Here is a 22,162-nt window from a genome sequence, read left to right as displayed (position 1 = left end):
ACGTACACCTAAAATTTATTACAGCATTTACTCTGCTTGAAAACTACACACTTTCTCAATAGAAGATATGTTAAGCACATATTTTCCATGCTTCATTTTGCAGAGAAATGTAATGTTATAATGCTATAAAAGCAGGCAAAACATACTGCCAGGCCCTTCAATGAATGAAAAACTCTCTTTAACTTAATTTTCATTTTCACTGTTTCCCTTACTTGTGTCAGATTTTGAACAGACAGTGTTCTTGCAGCCAGTGAATGGGTTATATTCAGATTAATGATTTATTTTGGTTTCTGTTCTTTCCAATCTTATGCATTTTCCATATTACCTATTAACTAACTGAATCTATGTAACAAAAGAGGTCAAGCTAACTACTAAAGGAAGGGAACAAAATTGCAGTACTGCACCAGGCAAACACTATCTAATCAAATTAGTACTCAAAATTAAATTTGTCCTGTGAATGAATTCTAACAGTCTTTCTTTATGGTCATTGACCTTCTGAATGCAGATCTTACCCTAGATGATTTCTGACATGCGACTAGCAGAGTCCTGCAAATTTGAATGAATAACCAGTAAGACTGCCTGTGGAAGTAAGTTATACCACTCTAAATGCCTCTTGCAGCTGCTGCTCAGTCCTGCAGTACTTCTTCCCATTTAGTCCTCACTAAATCCACTTCCACTCCAGAATTTTTGTGCCCCCTTTCACTGCAGGTCATGCCCCTGCTGCACCAGGAGGCTCACTGAGACTGTGGATCATTCCTAGGTGTTGTGGAAATATATGGGATTGCAGGGCTTTCCCTCAGATTGTCCAAAATACCATTTGTTCTGATTCAGATTCTTCAAGCCATAATAAACACTTCTTTTTTTAGGGAGTTTACAGAGCTGCACAGTCAGCTTTCCTTATATAACAAACTCAACAGACATTTGTATGAAACAGTTTCACATTTAGGAACTGATTAGCACAGAATCAGAGGGTGGCTGTAGACTAAAAGATGATGAGTGTATTGGACTGGCCATTAGAGCTGGTCAAGCAGGAATGTCACTGTGTTTTGCCAGCTGAACCTGGAAACAATGAGGCTGGTCTGTACTCAATGAGACTGTGTAGACTTTCTGCTGATGGAACTGGAACAAGCTCGGGATGCTAACAGATGTAAAAAGGGTAAAGTCAGCAGTGCCAATTGTGCACACTCATCTACAGCATGGGACAAATAGAAGGTCCATATCTGTTCCATCAGCAGGTGCAGCTGCTGGCAGTGCTACAGAGCACTAACTCATTCCCTGTGTGTACTTTGCATAATGCTAAATGTCCTCCTGAAAACCAAGCATGTTGACTAACACAATCTATAAAATTTCACAACTGAATATACACAGAAATACACATTAAAAATGGTACAGATTTAACAACAATACCAGAGGGATGGAACACCTCTTCTGTGAGGAAAGGCTAAGAGAATTTGGATTGTACAGCCTGGAGAAGAGAAGGCTTTGGGGTGATCTAATTGCAGTCTTCCAGTACCTAAAGAAAGCCTCTGAGAGAGACTTTTCACAAGAGCATGTAATGACAGGACAAGAGGACTAGAAAAGTAGAAAAAAAGAAGGTTTAGATTGGACATTAGGAAGAAGCATTTAGTATGAGGGTGGTGAGACACTGGAACAGGCTGCCCAGAGAAGTTGCGAATGCCCCATCCCTGGCAGTGCTCAAGGCCAGGTTGGACCAGGCTTTGAGCAACCTGGCCTAGTGAAATGTGTCCCTGCCCATGTCACAAGGGTTGGAACTAGATATCTCTAAGGTTCCCATCCAACCCAAACCATTTTATGAATCTGTAATTCTAAACTCCCTCATAATATAAATAACTAAACACCTGTGGGAGTAAAAGTGGTCCAGTAGGTGTTTTAAACAGATTACCCTTAAATAATCACCACAGCACCTGGAAACATCCTTTCATATAAATTCCACTACTGTCACAAGCATTGTTTTCAGAAGTACTGAGACTACTTTGGTTGATCTATTTCTTAATTGTTTCTTAACTCATTACAGAGTTACTTTTTCAAAAGAGAGTTCTAAATTTCTGTCAAACCAGGAAATATGATAATGAGATTATGATGGAACCTACTCAGATGGAATTTGAAGTTTAAAATCAAAATTTTATATGCATTGGGGTACAGAAGACCTTAATGCGAAAAGGAATACAATTTGAAAGAAACATATCAATGGCTGTTATAATGGTTTGACACCAGTGGGAGCAGAATTAAGACTGGTAGAAATAAATTAATCTAAATAGCCATTTCTCTTTTAAAACTAAGCAGCTAGCACTTTTTTTTCACCATTCCTCGTAGTCAACTTTTCCAACTTCCAACATTTTCCATGTTCCTTGTAAAAGCGCCCATCTTTTGGCAAGACATATGGTTAATGAGACAATGAAGCAATAAACTTGTTGGAACTGGTCACAAAAGCTGCACAGAGCACCTTGCAGCACTGCAATTTGAATGATCACTGCACAATACTCAAGATTTAAGCATACCCTGGCTTAAGCAAAACTAATACAATACATGCTGGTCAGTAATAGCTCTCTGATGGTGTGATTGTATACATCAAATGGTTCTTGCAAAACAAGGGGAGACTGCCTGAGTCAGACACCCAGAGAATTTGGATGGCTAAGAACTATGAGCCAGTAACTTTGCAGCATGTGTACTCCTCGCCTGTCTTAGCTAATCCTCTCCCACTAAAATTAACTGATAAGCAGCAGTCCAAGATACTTTAATAGGCTTAACGCTTAAATTACCTATTTTAAAATGGGGAGCATTTAAATTCAGGAAGGGCAAAATTAAAAGCTTGTACATTTTACAGGAGATGAAATCAAAAATGGAATCCACAGATTCTGCTCTACAATATGCATATAGATGAAAATTTGAAAAAGTCATAACCAGAATGCTGATTCTTTTCTGTATGCTGGATTTTATTCCAGACTGTAACAATAAATATCATGCTTGTTTTGTAACTAGTTTCAGCATTCTTTTATGTATTTTTTGTATATAGATTTATGTAATTTCTACTCTCTAGGTCTTTGAAATACCAAGAGCTGCCAATTCGAAGCATTTTCCTAGAAGAATTAGTCAGAGACAGCAGACAGCAATACTTCTCTCCATCTTTTTCAGTAGTTTTTGTGGTGGTTGTCTGGTAAAGACAGAGTGCAGGGTTTGTTAGCAATTGGCTCTTCTGTGGTCGAAGAAACAAATAAATGAGAGAAGCCATGGCTCATTCAGTTCATCTGCTATTTTCCCTTAACAAAAGCAGAAGGATTTTGTAGTTCCACTGTAGATTAGATGGATTGGTACTGTTCCTGTCTATCAGAAACCTTAAGAACATTTTTCTTCATACATTTCTGTACATTTGTTTAGTGCCAATGTCTGAAAAACAGGGCTTTAAGTAGCAAAAATAATCTAGATATGAAGGCTTTTCTTCTAAGAACTTGATCCTGGAAGGTAGTATGTGCTGAATAATGCGGAAGGTAACTCTTTTAATTTTAGCCAGCATTATTACTAACATCTTTAACCTGAATGATTCACATGTTTGTCTTGTTCATAAATGTATCTGCATTGCAAAGTTTGATCTTTCTTTCACACTTAACAGTGCTTAACTCTGATTACTCAGAATCTGTTGTTCTAACTGGATCTGTACAGGAACATGTTGTCCTTGTCCCCTTGGTAACAGTGCATCTCTGTATGGCAACAAGAGTTCATGCAAGTTGTAGCTCTTCGTTTATAATGGGAATTTGCAGAGATAGAAGGAACTCCCCCATATGGGTCCAGTGACGGCAGGACTGGAGCCCCAAGAGCCATTTTTCTGGCCTGTAATGCAAAGGGATGGACAGTGGAGTAAGGTTATAATAAAAGAGGTGGTGTTCAGTATCTGCTCCTGACCTACTGGGGTGCCTTGGCCACATAATTTTTCTTTCAGTCTTTCAGCATCTGTTACTCCAGGGTATGGGCAGTTACATATGTGACCTTTACAGAGCCACTGGGGAAACAAGCCATTAGTACAGGAAAAATAGCCATTAGTGATCAAAACACCTGAGCAAGAACTCAGGAAAAAAATTCCCTAAGGGCACACCTACCTCTGGGATATGCCAACAACATTATTGATGTTATAGTAACGATTTTAATATATACTGGCTTAATGTGAGCAGGTGTTATTAAGGCACTAAACACATTAAAACATCTAAGCTAGTCAATCAGCTGACAGTTAGCTGAACTAATGCATAATCTACTTTAAGTATACAAAAATCTGCATATGTGTGCACGACAGCATAATAAGGGAGCAGGATTTTGCTAACTTTAGAACCAGAGACTTTGTCTACAAAATAATTTTTCTAGAGTTTCTGGGTTTCATGGAACTAAATGTACCTCAGAATAGTACAAGTAAATGCAGGGAAACCATCTCCTTTGTGTGGAGATAAAATATACACTAGAAAAAAGACTCTAGATAGAAGGAAGAACTTCTTGAAAAGTGGACACCCACAGAGGATGCCAAAGGCTCCATATGGTCTTTCAAATCTGTATATAGCACACAAGCATTCACTTTATATATGCATATGCTAATCTGAGCATCCTGATGCAGAATTTGGGTTTCTGACTAAAATTATCACACTTGGAAATCAAGCCCCTGATGGCAGACCTGTCTAAAAAGTCTAGTTGAGTATGATTTTAGGTTTGCTTTAACTTTTATCTCACAGATTTAATTGAAAACTGTTTTCTGATGCACATGCTGAGCTGTGATAGCAGGCATCAGTTTTGTTAGGAAGGGATTAGTGGGGATGGCACACAGAAATAAGTGAGAATATTTTGAAGATACATTAATGAAGCATACTTAAAATGTTAGATAGTTTATGCAACTGTCTGGTTAATTCTTTGACACCAATGTTCAAAGTAAGCAGCTTGTCATACTGATACAGCCCATCACCTCTTCTGTTAATTTACATGTAATTACAAACTACACTTTTTTCTGTATAAACTACACCTTTCAGTGAATGGAGTTTTAAAACTTTGTTTTTAAAACTTGCCTATCTGGAACATGCATCCATGTTTATCTTTTGTGGTATGGCAAGGTGTTCCAGCTGCTGGATGTCAGCATGGAGTTCTGTTGTGAATGGTACTCGTGTTAATAATTACATGCATCACAAACTTGCAGGCAACTTGTCAAGATATTCACTTCCCAAAGCTATTTTTGAAAAAATGTTCTCATTTGTACACTACAGAATATTGAATAAAGCTATAGGTCTACTTTCATTGGCTTCAGATTTTCAAAATTCAAAACAATGCCCATAAATATTCCTCACTAATTTTATATCAAATTATGAAAAAAATTACAAGGACAGTTTTGAATGATGAAAGGAGGGCATACATTCAGAAAGAAATAATTTTTAAATACATGCAATATGTTCTGTGTGTTATGTAACAAAAGTGATTTCCAGAGTTTCCTGGAATCTTTAAGAAAAAGAAAGCTTAGAAATTGAAAAGGGAAAAAGCATGAGAAGGGAAAGAAGGGTAAATGTCACTTTATAGCCTTTGGAACCTTTTATCTAAAAAAAGTCAGAGATGTTATTTTAGCTTCTTTCTTGCACTGAATTGCAGTTTTTCAGTGTGTGGGATGGCAGGAAGGTTTTTCACTGTGTGTGAGGAGGAAAGAAGAATTCAGGGTGTTGATTTATAAACTTAAATGCTGTGCATGCCTGTCTTGCACCAGTTTTTAACCTGTTTTTGATCCAGAAAGGAAAAGAGATTCAACTGCCACTAATTTTTTTTTTTTTCAGGTCTTGATGCTCTCTCTTTTGCTTTCCATGAGCCTTCCCAGTCAGGTCTATTTGTATATGTAACTATAAAAGTGGTAAGCCTTGGTAACCTGTCAGCCTTACATTACTTCAAGTTGTGTTTAGGAAAAAACTAGTAAGTATTTTATACATGAGGACTTAAAAATCTCATCCTAGTATGAAAATTACAAGATTATGGATGGAAGAAAAAGGTCCAATAGAACATAAATTATGTTTGAACTACAGAAAAGATTTAGTCTCTAAAAGCCTTCCAGTCATATCCTTTAGGGCACTGCAGATAGACAGATACTCAGCACTCATGTGTTCTGCAGAGATTCAAAAACACAAATGTGAAGGCCCCAAAGAATTTTTCAGACCATTTGCTTTATATCATAAACTATAAGTGAATACAAATCATAATCTTTATACAGCTACTAACAACCAGCTGCACATAAACACCCATTTGCCATTTGAAGATTTGAATGCTAACATTGTGACCTCTTCTTCAAAGAAGAAAAAATCAGAAAAACCTGATAGCTCTAGTTCTTTTTTGGCATTTAACTAGAGAGCCACCCTTTTGTGCAGTACACACTGACTTACAACAACAGTTACTTACAGGTTTTCTGACGTCTGGCAGGGTAGCCCACAGTGGAAAAACAATGGGTAACACCAGAAGATAGGTGACCTGCTTGCGTGGGGTTTCGGGCCAGGCCAGGCTGAGAGGCTGTTCCTCCTCATCCTCTTCATTCTGTAAGAAAAGCTCCAGTGAGCAGATTATCAAAGTGGATGAATGAAGTTAGGGATTCTTTCAAAAGGAGTTCAAGGACAGAGCTGTGTTTCAGGGAGAACACAAGACGTCTGAAAACACTGCATTAACACCACAGCTACCTACCAACATTAGCCAGGACACACAAAAAGAGACTTTGGCCAGACTGCGAGGGATCCCTACGGCACAGGCTGCCTGAGCATGTCCACTGGTTGACAATGTGGGTGCTCCCTTGGGATGCACAGGGTGTCTCTGACAGGTGTTCCCATGGCTCTCCCTTGGGATGTGAGCTGGTCTAGTCATGGGTTAAGACTTGTCTGGGCTGCATCAAGCCTGGCCACACAGACAAGAGAGAGCACATGTGCACACATGTGCCTGTGCGCGCACACACACGCACACACACACACACACACACACACTCTCACACACTCACCTTTATGTGTGCATGTAGATATGTACAAGTACCTAACTTCTTAAGCTTTTGAGAGTAACTTGAAATCTTACTATTACATATACATGCATACGTATGTTGGTTTGTGTGGTCTTCTCCACAGGTGGATAGGGTAAGTCAGGCGCCTGTGGAGCTCTAGTGCTAAGCTGCTGGGGTCAGACTGGGCTGCTCAGGCTCTGCCCATCCAAACTGTGAGACCAACAAGGACAGTGATGACCCAGCTTCTCTAAACCCCAACACTGTTGCCAGGTTGTCTGCATGAGGAAAGGGCTTCTCCTTGTCTCTACCCAAAGACTCATGTGTTCAGACCAGTCACAACACAGCAGTGTTCCTAACAACTTGGTGCTAAAACTGAAGACACTCCTCTCCAATTTGTGTCATTGATTTTCACACTGGTCCCTAGTTTCCATTTATGTGTCAGCTGCCCACCTGTCATCCCTGTTATAGAGTAGGTGTATAGGAACCCTCTCCTATGACAGCAAACATTTGGCTTCCACACACTTCTCTTTCCTTAGACTGCTTCTGCTAACAAAATGGAGCAAGTATAGTGGGCATGACTCAGCCTTTTGCACACAGGTATTAAAATAACATTTCAGTTGTTAACATAGGTAGGTGATGTCTCCAGAACTGCACATAAATTGCAGAATCAGGCAACTGAAAAAACAGCCTGAATACTACTTTCAAACAGATGCGTACAATGCAAATGCTGTTAAACCTTGGAAAGATTTCTACAGAGCTCAAAGAAAGCTAAAAAAGTCTGAAAAAGTGCACCCACTGATAATTGTTTGACAACATGAGTGATATAATGATGACTTATTCAGGTAGTGTTCTTGGGTTTTATTTTTGAAAAAAAGATACTGATTGAGAAATGTCCACAATATGCATGTTATTCCCCCCATAGATTTATAATCAGTTTCTTTTCAGTTATTGCCCTGTATTAAGATTGCTTACATAAACCTTATGACAATGCTATATGAAGGCAATCATTCAAATTTTAACACCAGTTGTTCTTTTCTAAGCAAAAGAGTTATTGATGAAATATCACCATATGTTGGTATTGTTAATAACATTCTATTTACTGCTAGTTTTGAAGAACTGATCTTGATTGTTCCACTATTGTGAACTTCCGAATTCTTGAACTGCCTGAACTGATCAGTACCTACAGAAGCAAGCTCAGCTCTTAGCTTGGGCTTCTTCACCTGACATCAATGGACTGGAAGCAAACTCCTATTTACCTCTTGACGCACTAATGAGTTGCAGCTACTTTTGAGTTGCATGTTAATGCTAACAGAGGACAATATTTTGCTAAGACCTGTACTTTGTGAAACTCCCAAGTTGCACGATTGTATGACCACAGTAAAGTACACAGGTCATAATGGCTATAATCATTAAAAACATTTTAAAAATGTATGACCACAATTTGTAGCACTCAACACAGTACTTCAGAGACTCTGGAACTGCTTAAGAGGCTAGCTTTTGCCTTTAGCTTTCAGCTCCTCACTGAAATGGACACACTATGCTTCATTGCTGGAAATTTACTGAAGCCTGACTTTAGAGGAACTGTGCTAGAGGAGAAGTTTATGAGGCTACTTCCCAAACCCAAATCCATTCACTTTCCGTTCTGGTTGATGCTTTTGGGGTGGGAAAATCAACCTGAGACACAGGCTCAGCTTTGAATTATGATGACTGAGATAAAATTTGAGCACAAAAGGACCAATTGAAGGGTTGCCTAGGTAACTCTTTCTGAATGGCCTCTGTGTAATTCAATCAGCCAACTCAGCTGGAATAAAGCTTTCTAAGTGACTGCTGCATAAACAGCACTGAGTGGCAAACTACTTCCTAAAATGCCATCTTTAGAGATTAGCCATGATTAGCAGTTATATTTAATCACAACAAAACTTTATATTAGTCTGAGTTTGCACATAAGTCTTAAAAATATCTAGACAGTAATGCCTATGTTAGGTCAAGCAATACTGTACAGTACACACATATGGCTCAACACCGGGCCTTGTTCTATTCTCATGACTGTGTCAAACATCTCTGGGTGTGCATGAGCACAGAGGCAGTGTCACTGGCTGTTGCAAAGAGCCATAAAGAATTGCTTTTGGGCATTGCCAGATGTCTCCTGAGAAACCTTGATCTATCTGTTCAAGATTTTTCCCCTTCCACTTGTCCTCCATCATCCCTTTCCCCATGACAACTATCCCCAAATTATAATGTCAAACACAAGCTCACAGTGCAGGCAAAACACTTTTTCTTGCTGTTTAACTCCAGGATACATTACGGATGTTGCAGAATGAATATTCTTTTCCCATTTTGTAAATTGGATTTGGCATCTGATTTTCAACACTGACCTTACAGAAACCAGTGGAAGTAATGAAGTTCAAAGTATTTGTAGATCTAGCTTCCATGAATTTCAAAGCAATACTAAATTTTCCATTGATGTTGAAGAAAAGAATGGGAAATCATTTCAGCAGCTCTAAAACCACACAAATGTGAGTGTCATGCTGTGGACTAAGCAGCAGCGACAGGAAATGACTCAGCACAGATTTATGGCAGAGACTGCATGCACTGACTGTGGCTCCAGCCACATACATACTGAATATGCACTATCACAGTTCGTACAAACTAATCCTGAAAATATAGTTTTATTTCTGTACGATAAAAACTCTGTACTTGCAATGTTCAGTCGGAGCATATTCTGCAATTCTAAGAAGAAAGCACAATTATAACATGATATATACTGAGGAATTCAATTGCCTAAACACATACGATGGTACCATTTTAGATACCTTCTGGTATCTGCCTTGACCTCTACATGCTCTAACAGAAGTGAAGGATATTCTGCTCACTTTATGACAGACCTGCCACGACTGCACCAAGATCTCAATTTTTTTAGGGCAGCCAAAGTGCTACTACCTACCCATCTCCACTCCAAATCTCATTCCCTGCTATGACTCAGTAGCTAATTAACTTCAATGATACTGGACTGGACATATGGGAAAGCTGCACCACCTGATATGATGAACTCTGGTGCTAATCCATTAGAAAGAAATGCAGCATTAGGTCAGAACAAAAGCCAATTTACACCAGTATCTTACAGATATGGGCATTCAGAGACTAAGCATTGGAATATGGCATATTTTTCATCTTCCACCAATTCATAAAATCATAACAATATTTAGGCTGGGAAAGACATTTTAGATCATAAAGTCCAATCATGAAGAGAACACTGCCAGCTGCATCATGAAATCATGTCCCCAGCTACCATACCTACACATATTCTAAATACTTCCATGAATCCTGGCACAACCCCTTTTATGCTCGATAATTGATCCAATGCTTGACAACCCTTTCCATGAAGCAATTGTTGTTATCTCTGATCTAACTTTCTCTGACACATCTTGAGGCCACTTCCTCTTGTCTTGTCACTTGGTGCTTGGGATAAGAGGTTGACTCCTACCTGGCTACGCCCTCCTTTCAGGCAGTTGTAGAGAGTGATAAGGTCTCCATTGAGCTTCATTTTCTCCAGGCTGAAAGGCCCACCTCCCTCAGCTGCTTCCCACAGGACTTGTGCTCCAGACCCATCACCAGCTCCATTGTCCTTCTTGGACACACTACAGCAATTCAATGTCTTTCTTGTAGTGAGGGGCACAAAAGTGAACACAGGATTTGAGATGTGGCCTTATCAGTACATCAGAAAAATCCCCTTCCCCTGCTGGCCACACTATCACTAATACAGGTCAGGATGCCACTGGACCTCTTGGCTACCTGGGCACACAGCTGGCTCGTGATTAGTTGCTGTAGGCCAGCACAGAATATCAAGGCTGGAAGAGACCTCTGGAGATCTAGACTAAATGACTAAATGACCCCTTCTTTCCCACCATGAAGTTTTTCATTCCCCAGCCTGTAGCATTGTTACATAGGGTTGTTCTGACCCAAAGGCAGGCCACAGCATCTGGCCTTACTGAACCTCATACCACTGACCTCAGCCCATGGATCCAGCCTGTCCAACCCCTCTGAAGAGCCTTCCTACCTCCCAGAAAATCAACACTCCCACCCAAACTGCATCACCTGCAAAGTGACAGGGTGTACTAGATCCCCTCATCCAAATTATCAGTAAAGACATTCAGCAGGACTGGCCCCAGTACAGAGCCCAGGAGAATACCACCAGTGACTGACAGCTGGATTTAGCTCCATTCACCACCACTCTTTGAGCCCTACTGTCCACACCCAGTCCACCCCTCCACACCATGGAAAGCCAGTATCTCCAGAGGAATGATGTGGGCAATGGTGTCAAATGCTTTACTAAGCTCCAGTAGACAACATCCATAGCCTTTCCCACATTTACTACATGAGTCAATTTGTCATAGAAGGAGATCAGGTTGGTCAAGCAGGATCTGAGTCTGACAAACCCAGGCTGGCAGGGCACGACCCCCTTGATGTCCTGCACGTGCTGTGTGATGGCACTCAGGTGATCTGCTTCATGACCATCCCTGGCATTGAGGTCACACTGATAGGCCTGTAGTTCTCCAGATTCCCCTTCCCACCCTTCCTGTAGCTGGGCATCACATTTGCCAACTCCAGTCAACTGGGACCTCCCTGGTTAGCCAGGACTGCTGTAATGATGCCAAGTGGCTTGTGAGCACTTCCATCAGCACCCTCAGTACTCTTGAGTGGATCCCATCCACTCAAGATTCAGAGATTCATGTGTGTTAAGCAGTACAGCAAGTCAATGGCCATTTCCCCTTTGATTACGGGGGCTTCATTCTGCTCCCTATCCTTGTCTTCCAGCCCAGGGGTCTGATTAACCCTGATGACAGCCAATCTTGCTGTTAAAGAATAAGGCAAAAAAAGGCATTACATACCTCTGCCTTCCTCCTATTATTGTATCCAAGAAAGGATGGAGATCGTCCTTAAGCCTCCTTCTGCTGATGTTGTCTTTCTAGAACACCTTTCATTTCTAGAAACACCTTTCATTGTCTTTAACTGCAGAAGCCAAATTAAGTTCTAGATGGGCTTTGGCCCATCTAAATTTTTCCCTACATTACCTCACAATATCCTTGTAGTCCTCCTGAGCAGCTTGTCCCTTCTTCCAAAGGTCATAAACTCTCCTTTTTCTCCTGAGTTCAGCCTGAGCTCTGTTCAGCCAGGCCAGTCTTCTTCCCAGACAGCTCCTCTTTCAGCACATAAGGACAGCCTGCTCCTGCACCTTTAAGATTGTTTTTTCAAACAATGTTCAGCCTTCCTGCAGTCCCTTGTCCCCTTGGGACCACATCCTAAAGAATGCTATCCGCCAGTCCTGTAAACAGGCCAAAGTCTGCCCCCTGGAAGTCCCAGGCAATTCTGGCAGTTCTGCTGACCCCTTCCTTACAGCTCTGGGAATAGAAAGAGGCTCTCCTTTTGTGGTTTCTGTGCCCAGTATGGACTCTGGCCACCACAGCTCCCTCTAATCCTCTGTTCACAGGCAGCAGGTCCAGCTGGGCACCTTCCCTGGCTGGCTTCCTCACCCACCATGAGAGAAGTACCAAGGCATGTTTCAAACAGCTAAGAAACCTCCTGGGCTGTCCCCTTTCTGCTATGTTGTATTTCCAGCAGGTGCCTGATATGCTGAAGTGTCCCAGAAGAAAAACGTCCAGCAATTGTAAGACTTCCTCCACTGCTTTTAGTATATTTTTGTTTCCCTCTTTGAACTGGCTGGATGGTCAATACTAGACTCCCATCAAGATATTGATTTTGTTAGTTTTACCCATACATACTCAGCCCTTTTATCACCATCATCAAGCTCTGGAAAGTCAAATACTCCATAACACACAGGGCTACCACGCCACCTCTTCTTCTTTGTCTATCCCTTCTGAAGAGTTTATAGCCACCTATTGCATCACTCCAGTTGTGTAAGTAATCTCACCATGTCTATGTTACTGCAATTACATGATAACTTTCCATCTGCTCAATGGCTTCCAGGCCCTCCTGTTTGTTGTGCATGCTGCATACATTGGTGTAGATGCACTTTAGGTAGGCTACCAGTCCTGTCATATATTGGGTGGGAAGGAGCCTTAATTACTACGTGACTGTTCTCAGGTGCTTGTTGTTTCTAATGGATTGATGATGATTAGGTCTTTCCAGCTGTATGTGGATCTTGACCTTCTACCGGCACCGAGATGGTGAAGGTGCAATGTGAATTAGGACAGGGACATTTCAAATGTGCTTTGGTGTACTCAGCAGATGGGGCAGACTCAATCCAGGACTGCAATAGCACGCTGCTCCTCAAACATTGATGTGCCACTCTTAGGCTCATCTCTCACATGCCTGCTTTCATTCCTTTCTTCTTTCAAATCTAGTTTAAGGCTCTTTCACTAAGCCCTGCTAACCCTTTGCCCCTTTGAGACAGGTGTACCCTGTCTGTTATCACCAGGCCCAGACTTGTTTAAGCCAAGCTATGATAAAACCCCCTAAATTTCTGCTGGTGATACCATTCTTGGAGCAAATTATTGACCTTCTGCGTCTTCCTGTTTCTTCCAGCATCATGTCCTCTGACTGGAAGAATACAGAATGACATACTTGTACCCCTCATATCTTAACTAGTCATGAAAGATTTAGGCATAGCTGCATTAGATCTTCACATATAATAGTTATTATTGTGTTTCGATGAAACCCTTACTAATTCTGTCATAATTATTTTCACTCTTTATGCATAGGATCCTAATTTCTTCTTGCTGATGTTTGAGACTGTCTTTTTGTTATAGAGACATCTGCAGTGCTGAATATCAAATGTATACTAATGCCTAGATGGGATAAATGTGGTACCCTGGCATATATTTTATTGTTGTTATTATTATTATTAAGGACAATAAGGAAATGAATCCTCTATTAGGAAAATGCCCTCCTTGCATCTTAAGAAATCAGATTAGAAGTGCTATTCTGCTCAGTGTTCTCTTTCATACACCTGTAAAAAATACTCTTTTAAACCAATCTACATACATTCAAAACTCTATTCTTGCTACTTCAGCTCTTCTTTTATTTAAATCATTAAAAACAATTAAAAGGGTACAAAATCTATGGATGTTCCGTATTTCACAGTTCTTTATGCAAGAGCATCTATCAAATACTTACTTGTAATCCCAGGGAAGAAAGCACTTACTGGTTTGATCCGGACTCTTTAAGAAACATGGGGTGGTGTGGGTTAGAAGGAACCTTACAGATCACCTGTTCCAACCTCCCTGCCATGGACAGAGGCCTCTTCCACTAGACCAGATTGCTCAAAACCCTGGCCTGACCTTGAACACTTCCACAGCTGGGACATTCACAACTTCTCTGGGCAACCTGTTCCAGTACCTCACCACCCTCAGAGTAAACAATTTCTTCTTAGTATCTAATCTTATCTATCCAATTTTCCCAGTAAAATTTTTCCAAACAGAGGAAATGATGGTGTGTTCACATTACATAAACAAAACAAAGGTATGGTGACATTTCATCCACAATTTTTTTGCTTATAAACAACAGCTTATAGCAAGCTCCATCTGCCAAAGTCACAAGGTAGTCACTCCTAGCAAGCATCACAAAATCACCGTCTCCATAGAGGCTTACAGTCATATTACATTAGGAAAAACAGTTGCTTTTCTGGCAATGAAACAGAATTTTACACTTTTTCCCCACACATTAGGAGGAAACGGAAAACAAGTACAAAGAACCACCTCAAACTTACCAGAAATACTGAATCTGCCACTCTTCACCAACTACTCCTATTGTATAACAGTTATAACATATGAACTATAAATACCATGTTCTGAGGATTAATCTTAGTCCACCTAAAATGAAGAGCTAAGCTATAAATTCACATGCTTCTACATTTCTTGTGCATTCTGAACGCTGATACAATTAATCAATAAAGAATTAGCATGAGGTCTCCAGAAGAAAGGAAACTCAAGCCAGGAATTACAGTTCCATTGCTTATGCTATAGTATGGACATTGTATCACCTATAAAGAGGTAATTCATTTCTTTGCTGCAAAGGACTGCTCAGGCCTTCTTTAGTTTTGGGGTGGATTTTTGTTTGTTTGCTTGTTTGTGAGGGTTTTTTTTTGGAAATGAGGTCTGTAGAACCCAACTTTTCACAATGAGTAACTCAAGAAAAACAGATGTGATTGTCATCTCAAATGTGCTCTGTCCCAGAGGTATATAGTGATTTTCAAAATTGAGGTATATTTTTTCTTTAGAAGGGCACATCTCACATTAATCTATTTCACTAGAAAGGCAGAGAGTGTAGGCAATTCTCTATGAACAGCCTCAAGTCTCTGCCTTCTGCTTCTTATCTGTAAGCCTCGTCACTCATTTTTCTTCTCCTACAAGTAATTTAAAAAAAAAGGGAAGAAGGTGAGATAGTAAGTTAGTAGAAGAGTATGCAGTTTCTGGGGTGACTAAGAAAGCAATATCTTTCCTCACAAATTCTTGAGTAAAATTCAACCAGGCAATAATATTAAATCCATTAGCTTTCAGAATGCATTCTGTGTATGTGTATACTCTTCTTAGGACAGCTAATCCTTGCTGTACCACTACTGAAAAGAGCTGAAAAGAGCTACTTTTAGAGTGGGCCCTATAGGAAGGGGTAAGGTCAGGTAGGTGTTTGGTTCATATTCTCCTCTTGTTGCTTATGTTCTCTTGGGCACTTGAAGAAATAAGTAAAATTACAGGTTCCACAACCGATATGCTAGTTTTTATGCTACGTTATTGCCAGCTCTCTTAGGGGAATTTCAGAATAAATTCTCAGAATATAACACACAAAACTGCAGTGAGCTTACCTGGAGAAATAACAGCTATGGTATCATGGAGATACTTCTAAAGAATAATACTTCATCTTCATGCCATTTTGCACAGTCTTAATTTTCAAGTAAGTCAAATGGGTCATACAGCAGCAAAAAATGTGGAGTAGGCAACTGAGTACATTGTGAAAATAAAGATCAACTCATTTTGATAGCAGCACCTTCTCTTTAAGTTGCAATGAGCAAACAAGATGGAGACATTTCCTTTAGGCCAAATGTGGCAACTGAAAAAATATTTGGGCTTTGGAAAATAACCTTTTTATGATGAATCAAATAACTACGAGGGATGCTGGACTATATCACAGCCTTACGACAAAGGCTGCGTTAATCTTCTCTATGCTCTCTCTCTATGAAATAGTAATGTTTAACATAACTCAGATTAATACCCTGAGACAGAGAATGCAATGCTCCTCACATTCTCACCAAGCTAATTTGCTGTGAATGGAATGAGTATTCCAGGTCAGGGGAGATATGCCCCAATCAATGCTCTGTTTTGAAATGGTGCTGCTGCTCTTCAGCGGGGAAGACAAAACATGCTTTGCCAGACTGTTGCTCAGGTAAGTGGATTAAATCCAATGCAAGCAATGAAGCCTTTGCACCACTCTCCTATGACATAAAAATTGCCTTATATTTTCATGGAAAAGTTATCTCAGTCATGGTTGGCATGTTAACACTTTCCAGTGGGGTTTCCACGGAAACAGGAAAAGCGGTGCGCATGTGTGTGCGTGTGTGTGTGTGTGTATGTGCGTGTATGTGTGCGTGTGTGTGGGGGCGGCAGGAATAGGTGTTATCTTCAGATTGGAAACTATTTTTAGGTAAGCCACAGGTTAAAACAGCTACCAAATGCCAGTTAAGAAGGTGGCAGGGGGTGGAACTGGACTTCTCAGAAGGATCACATTCTGAAGGGCACTTTATAAAACATTTAATGAGCTAGTAAGTGTCCTTTCAGTCTTCCTTAATTTTCTTGTGCATGTTTGGTACCACTCTATGAAGTGGTATTATATAACAGAGTCTTCTCCTCTGTGGCAACCTGCTAAAGGTTAAGAGACAGAATGCTGTAAGTAGAACAAAATCCCCAAGGAAGATGCAATATCCAGCAGAAAGGAAGGCAATTTCTGACTTCAAATAAAGCAGTAATGTCATACAGATGGTATGGTGGGAGGAGGTATTGTTCCCTCCTGTGCTGGCTAAGAAATAGGAAGGAGACCGTAGCCGTCTGTCCTTCTTAGCTGATGATCCCAGTTTTATCAAAGAGTAGGATATCAGCTGCTACTTAGAGTAAAGTGGGGTGATAAGAGTCTCACTATCTGGCAGAAATGTTGCTTGGTACATTTTCTTGACACCCTTTTTGAATTTCTACAAGTAGCATTAGGACAGAATTTTTCTTGCTGCTCAAGGGCTTGAGCTAGAAAGAGAACAGCTGAATTTCTGTGGAGCACAGTGGAGTAAGAAAAATGGGAGTTAAATCTAGGAAAAAGGGAAAGGGAAAAGCAAGACAGTGGAATTTGGAAGAGAGAAATGAAGACATTAAACCAAAACAAAACAAACTCCCAAATAAACTAGGTGAAATCCACCTAGTCATGACACCTTGCAGAAGTCATTAACTTGACAGTGTCCTAGCATCTGTTTTGTGTGGTGTTTCAGCTCTGTGTAAGCCTTTCCTTCTTTTTGAAAAAGAAGGAAAGAAAGAAAAAGAATTTGGGAAAAAATATAAAGAGGTTCCTTAAAAGCCCCTAAAGAAACCAGGAAACTAAATGGTGGCAATGGGAGTATTATCCTTAAAAATATATATTTTTCAAGTATATAAAAATCAAAATACAATATGAAAGCTATTTTTTTCTCCTTTGCTTGCAGTCTTAGCCTGGACCATCTTTTCACAAGGGTCTTTTCCTCAACTTTGTAATTTTAAAATAATAGGGAATTTATAAGTAAAATGTGCATATTCTGTTTTTACTAGAGGAACATAGAATATTTAATGTACTTATTTTCAGACAATTCTAGCTCTAATATAGAGATTGATATTCCAAAATGCTTGTTTCTGGGGATTTAGACCCAGACACTATAATCTGCATCAGTAAAAAGTACAAAAAAACCCAGAAATATGCTTGTTTTGCAAGATGGGAAAGCATGAAGACCATAGTGGAACTTGACAATGGAGGAGAAAGAATTAGATGCCTATGCAGTCCTCTGTATCATCATGGTAAACACACTTCACATTGATCTGCCATGTGTCTAGAGCCATTTCTCATACTGCGTTTTTCAGGACAGCATTTTTTCCCTGCAAAGGCACATTGAAGCTTTGTCAGTCCAGACTGATAGTCCAGAGTGACAGTTGTCTCTAGTTTTCTCAGTTCTAAATTATCATTACCACACCATGGTGGCACTAACAGTTTTTTGGAGGGATTTTTCTAAGCAGCACTTACGGATCACAAAACCTTATCCTTAGACTACACAAGTGAAAACCAGAGACAAGCAATTTTTTACTGTCTTTCCAAATTCTGGCACTACAGCAATCCCTTTTTCATTAGAGTAAGGAAAAATAATCTAAATTTCAAGCTGCTTGATTGAATTCTACTTAGAAACAGATGCAAATGGTATCAATATAGAATGGAGAACACTTGGTTACAAAAAGATCAAAATTCAAGACCATTTGTAGTTAAAGTTTTGAAAAGCTAAAAAGAAGGCCTAGGAGGGCAATGACCAAGTTACCTTCTTCAAATTGTAATATTCATCAATGGAAATGGTCATAGAAATGCTGTGAGTGGCCTTCTGTTGCTGCCTGCAAACTTTGTCTTCTATAAATTGAGAATAATCTTATTAGTGTCGGTAAAGTCAATACACAGAGCAGAAGGAAACTGAACCCCCCAGTGTTAGCTTCAGAGTGATGCTAGACTTTGGAAAGGTGTTTAAGGAAGCCATGTACAAAAAGCCAGGCGTGCATTGAGGGGAGCCTCAGGTACACTACAGAGTTGGCAGAGACCCTGACAATGAAGTAGGGTCCTAAGTATTATGGAAGCCTATTTACTTGTTCCATGGATGAGTAGACTATTTGTATTACAGCTTCTCAAAAGTTCCAGCATGTACTTTTAAATTACAAAATATGTTTCAGCAATACTCAAGCAGCCTAAGAAAGCTGTCAGGTTACCACTGGAAGAGGACAAAATTGGAAAGGCCACTGGGGAGGAATCCAGCATGGACCATTTCAAAATGCTGTTAGTAGACTGCTAATTTTTATTTTGACAGCAGATACCTGAAATGCTTTCATTCAGATTGATGAAGCTAAATCTGCAGACTCATTCCTCCTCCAGAGGAGGAACAAACTGCCCTGCTTTGCTCTATTGTGCCATTTGGATAAGGATAAATAATGTATCCCACATCTAATAGAGCAGAATCATTGTTCAGGATGTCCTAATACTTGCTGAAATTAACATAAAAGTTCCAAAGCCTGCATAACTGCAAATTTAAACTGTCTAATGGGAGATGAAAGGAATTGCACATTGCTGAGTAATGTACTCTTGCAATAATTTTCCCTTCTTCCCCTGCAGTGGATTGAGACTGAAAACATTATCTCAAATGATAAAGCTCTTTGACCTTGCAGATTTCTGAAGCCTAGGAAATGTTTTATTACAATGTAAATTAAAAACATGTGGACATTGCTGTGATATGTGATTGCTTAAGATTGCTTTTTCTTCATTGTTTCCACTGAACATACTCAGTGGGACAAAAACCTTTTGAAGCAAGATAACAGAAGGAGGGATGCAGAAGTTTGTGCACAGGTCCTCTTTCATAATAAATTTTGACTATTTCATGATGCACATCATGACAGGTTCTCTCTAAGAGAACAGGTTTTATGCAATGTGACAAGCAATTTCCATTCGCTATATTTATGGCTTCAAACATCTTATCTATAAAGTAAAAATACATTTCCCAAAAGAATAGATTCCAGACTCCTACCTTATCTTACACTAAAGGGCAGGGACAGAAGGCAAGATCTTTTACATTTGGCAAACTGGGTTCAGCTGTAAATGAAAACTAACTATTATGTAGTCACTTCATACTCTCAGCTACTTTCTATTAAGATGTTTGCTTTCAGTGAAAAGCACAATCAAACACACAATATATTCGGTAACACAAGAATAAAAGGAAGAAAAAAAAGTTGTTAACCTCTTCAACATTATGGGCGATTCCATTCTGCACTGGTCCTGAATCACTTGGTGGTGTTACTGCAACTTCCACTTTTGCACCTTTCTCTGTGGCACCATCCATAGATAAGAGAGGGAAAACAACAGATCAGAATATTAAATTACAAATATACTCTTGAAATAGCTGTCATATATTCAGTCTGAGCAAATTAGCAAATACTAATGTTGAGTCAACATCTGTGTTAAAAGAGAAGGAAAAGAATTTGCCTAGTACCCATTTTCAATAAAAATCTTATAAGCAGTGAGTAGCATTTTGAGAAATATTTAAGTTCATTGCAATATTCAGTGTTCTTTGTTTATGCTAAATGCACTGAGCCTAATATTTCAGGTAGAAAGCGACATAGAGCATTCACCCCTGACTTTATAGAATGCACCATGCTGAATACAGGTGAGGGGATATATTCAGCAACGAAAGTTTTATAACACACTAACCCCTGCAATTAGTAAATTCAAAGCTTTGAAGCTGTAATCCTGCTGTCTTCCCTGCAAAAATGTGGGAAAGAGTAAACATATGGTGTAATAATATGTAATAATAGAGGACGATCTTTAAACCAGAATCCTGTAGTCCTTGTTCTAAACTTGCACAGGAATTAAAGGAATAAAGTTAGGCCTTAGGTTTATGATGCCAAATTTATTAAAATTTATTCTTTGACTATCTTGGAATTCTCTAAGCAGTAATTACCTCTATAAGTATGTGGTACATGAATGTGTCAGTGGCCCAAAATACCTTGGACAATACAAAGTAAGGGGGAATAGCAATATGAAATGCCTTACTCAAGTTCAACATGCCTTATGGTATGTTCTTGTGCATAGAAGTAAATACAGCTGTCTAGTTACATTACTGCTATCCTGAGATTCTTCTAAATTAAAAATCTGAGATCACAGCCACAGCAGAGTGCCAGACTATCTGTAATTATTTCAGTATATGTGTGTTGTCTCTTAACCCCACACTCAGTATTTTGGTTTATTAACAGACCATCCCAACCAACTGCCTGATTTTGGAAGTAAATACTATGTAAACATAACACAAAGTCAGAAAAAGTGTCAAGTAATAAAATTATTCAGATTTTATTGGACACATTTGTATCTGGTTTTCTAATGCAGATAATATGATGAGGTAAAGTAGAGAAAACAGGTCATGGTACAGATTTTCCTTTAGCATAGGAACTTTGGAATTAAAATTAAAATTCTTGCCTGAATGGCAAACTCTAGCAAGTCAATTTTCCACAATTTGCATAGATGGGCCTCAATGACTCCCAGAAAGTAGTACACAGACAAATCAAACCTTAAATATGAAGGTGATGCTTTTTGTGATGAGGGTGGTACCATATAAAACACATGTTCTACTAGAGCATTTCAATAAATTAAATAAATTTTTCTGTATATACCGCAAGGAAGTTTTGCCTGTCTATCACTTCAACCCATAACCAAAATCAGCTTTGCTTTTTTCTCTTCAACCTGCCTAGGAGGCTTTCTATATGCCTTGACTGGCTTTCTATTCTTGCATTTAACTTCTGTCCCATCCATAAATTTCATATTCTTTGGTACAGAGAATCAGAGTATTTTTACTAAAATAGCATATGTAATGAAGGAGAAAGTAATGATTAACAATTTTCAAACAAAATAAAACAGTGAAAGAGACTCTCAGGCAGGTGATAAATCTGCAAGTGCCACACTCACCATGATTAGCTGCTCCATTCTGCCTTTCACTGTCTTCCACCTGGCACTTTTTTTTGGCAATCTTATGCAGAATTGAGGCCCTTTCCTTGAACTTTCCTAAAAGAAAACATTGTCATTATTACAGTGCAGCCATTTTGAGACGCTAAGTTTATTTTCCATAGCTTAGTCTCCATAGCTCACTGCTGAGAATCCATTTAAATTCCTCCTCAAACAGCAAATATGCTATTAAACATTATCTTATGTTCCCATATACAGGGTTGAGGATTTTTTCTTTCTTTCTTTCTTTTGTAGAAATAAAAATGTAATTTCTTTGAGAACTCAGCAATGAATAGAAAAAGAAATTGAAACCAAAAGCTATGATTTTTCTTTGGAAGAAGTCAGTACACTTTCACCTATAAATATGCTGGTGTAAGAGTTCAGCTGAAGCAGAAGATGAATACA

The 22,162-nt window shown here is 39.4% G+C and overlaps 2 protein-coding genes across 5 annotated transcripts in view; both read right to left on the bottom strand.

Moving 5' to 3' along the window:
* SLC24A2 (solute carrier family 24 member 2) overlaps nucleotides 1-22,162 on the bottom strand; it is a 102,940-nt gene that overhangs the window by 3,533 nt on the left and 77,245 nt on the right. For all 4 annotated transcript variants that reach the window (XM_054284003.1, XM_054283995.1, XM_054283987.1 and 1 more), the window contains 3 exons: nucleotides 21,722-21,817; nucleotides 20,004-20,089; nucleotides 6,421-6,552 (listed from right to left, as the gene is read on the bottom strand). In XM_054284003.1, coding sequence (XP_054139978.1) covers nucleotides 6,421-6,552; nucleotides 20,004-20,089; nucleotides 21,722-21,817 — 314 coding nt within the window. The remainder of the gene's footprint in view (nucleotides 1-6,420; nucleotides 6,553-20,003; nucleotides 20,090-21,721; nucleotides 21,818-22,162) is intronic.
* Nucleotides 1-22,162, bottom strand: part of RPS6 (ribosomal protein S6) — a 156,773-nt gene that overhangs the window by 62,354 nt on the left and 72,257 nt on the right. The window lies entirely within an intron of this gene.

This window comes from Melozone crissalis, unplaced genomic scaffold, assembly GCF_028551555.1.
Source record: "Melozone crissalis strain CALT ecotype California unplaced genomic scaffold, PUWL_Pcris_2 ptg000005l_1, whole genome shotgun sequence".
In the NCBI taxonomy this organism is placed as follows: domain Eukaryota; kingdom Metazoa; phylum Chordata; class Aves; order Passeriformes; family Passerellidae; genus Melozone; species Melozone crissalis.
Note: the sequence above shows the minus strand (reverse complement) of the source record. Positions and strands in the feature narration are given on the sequence as shown.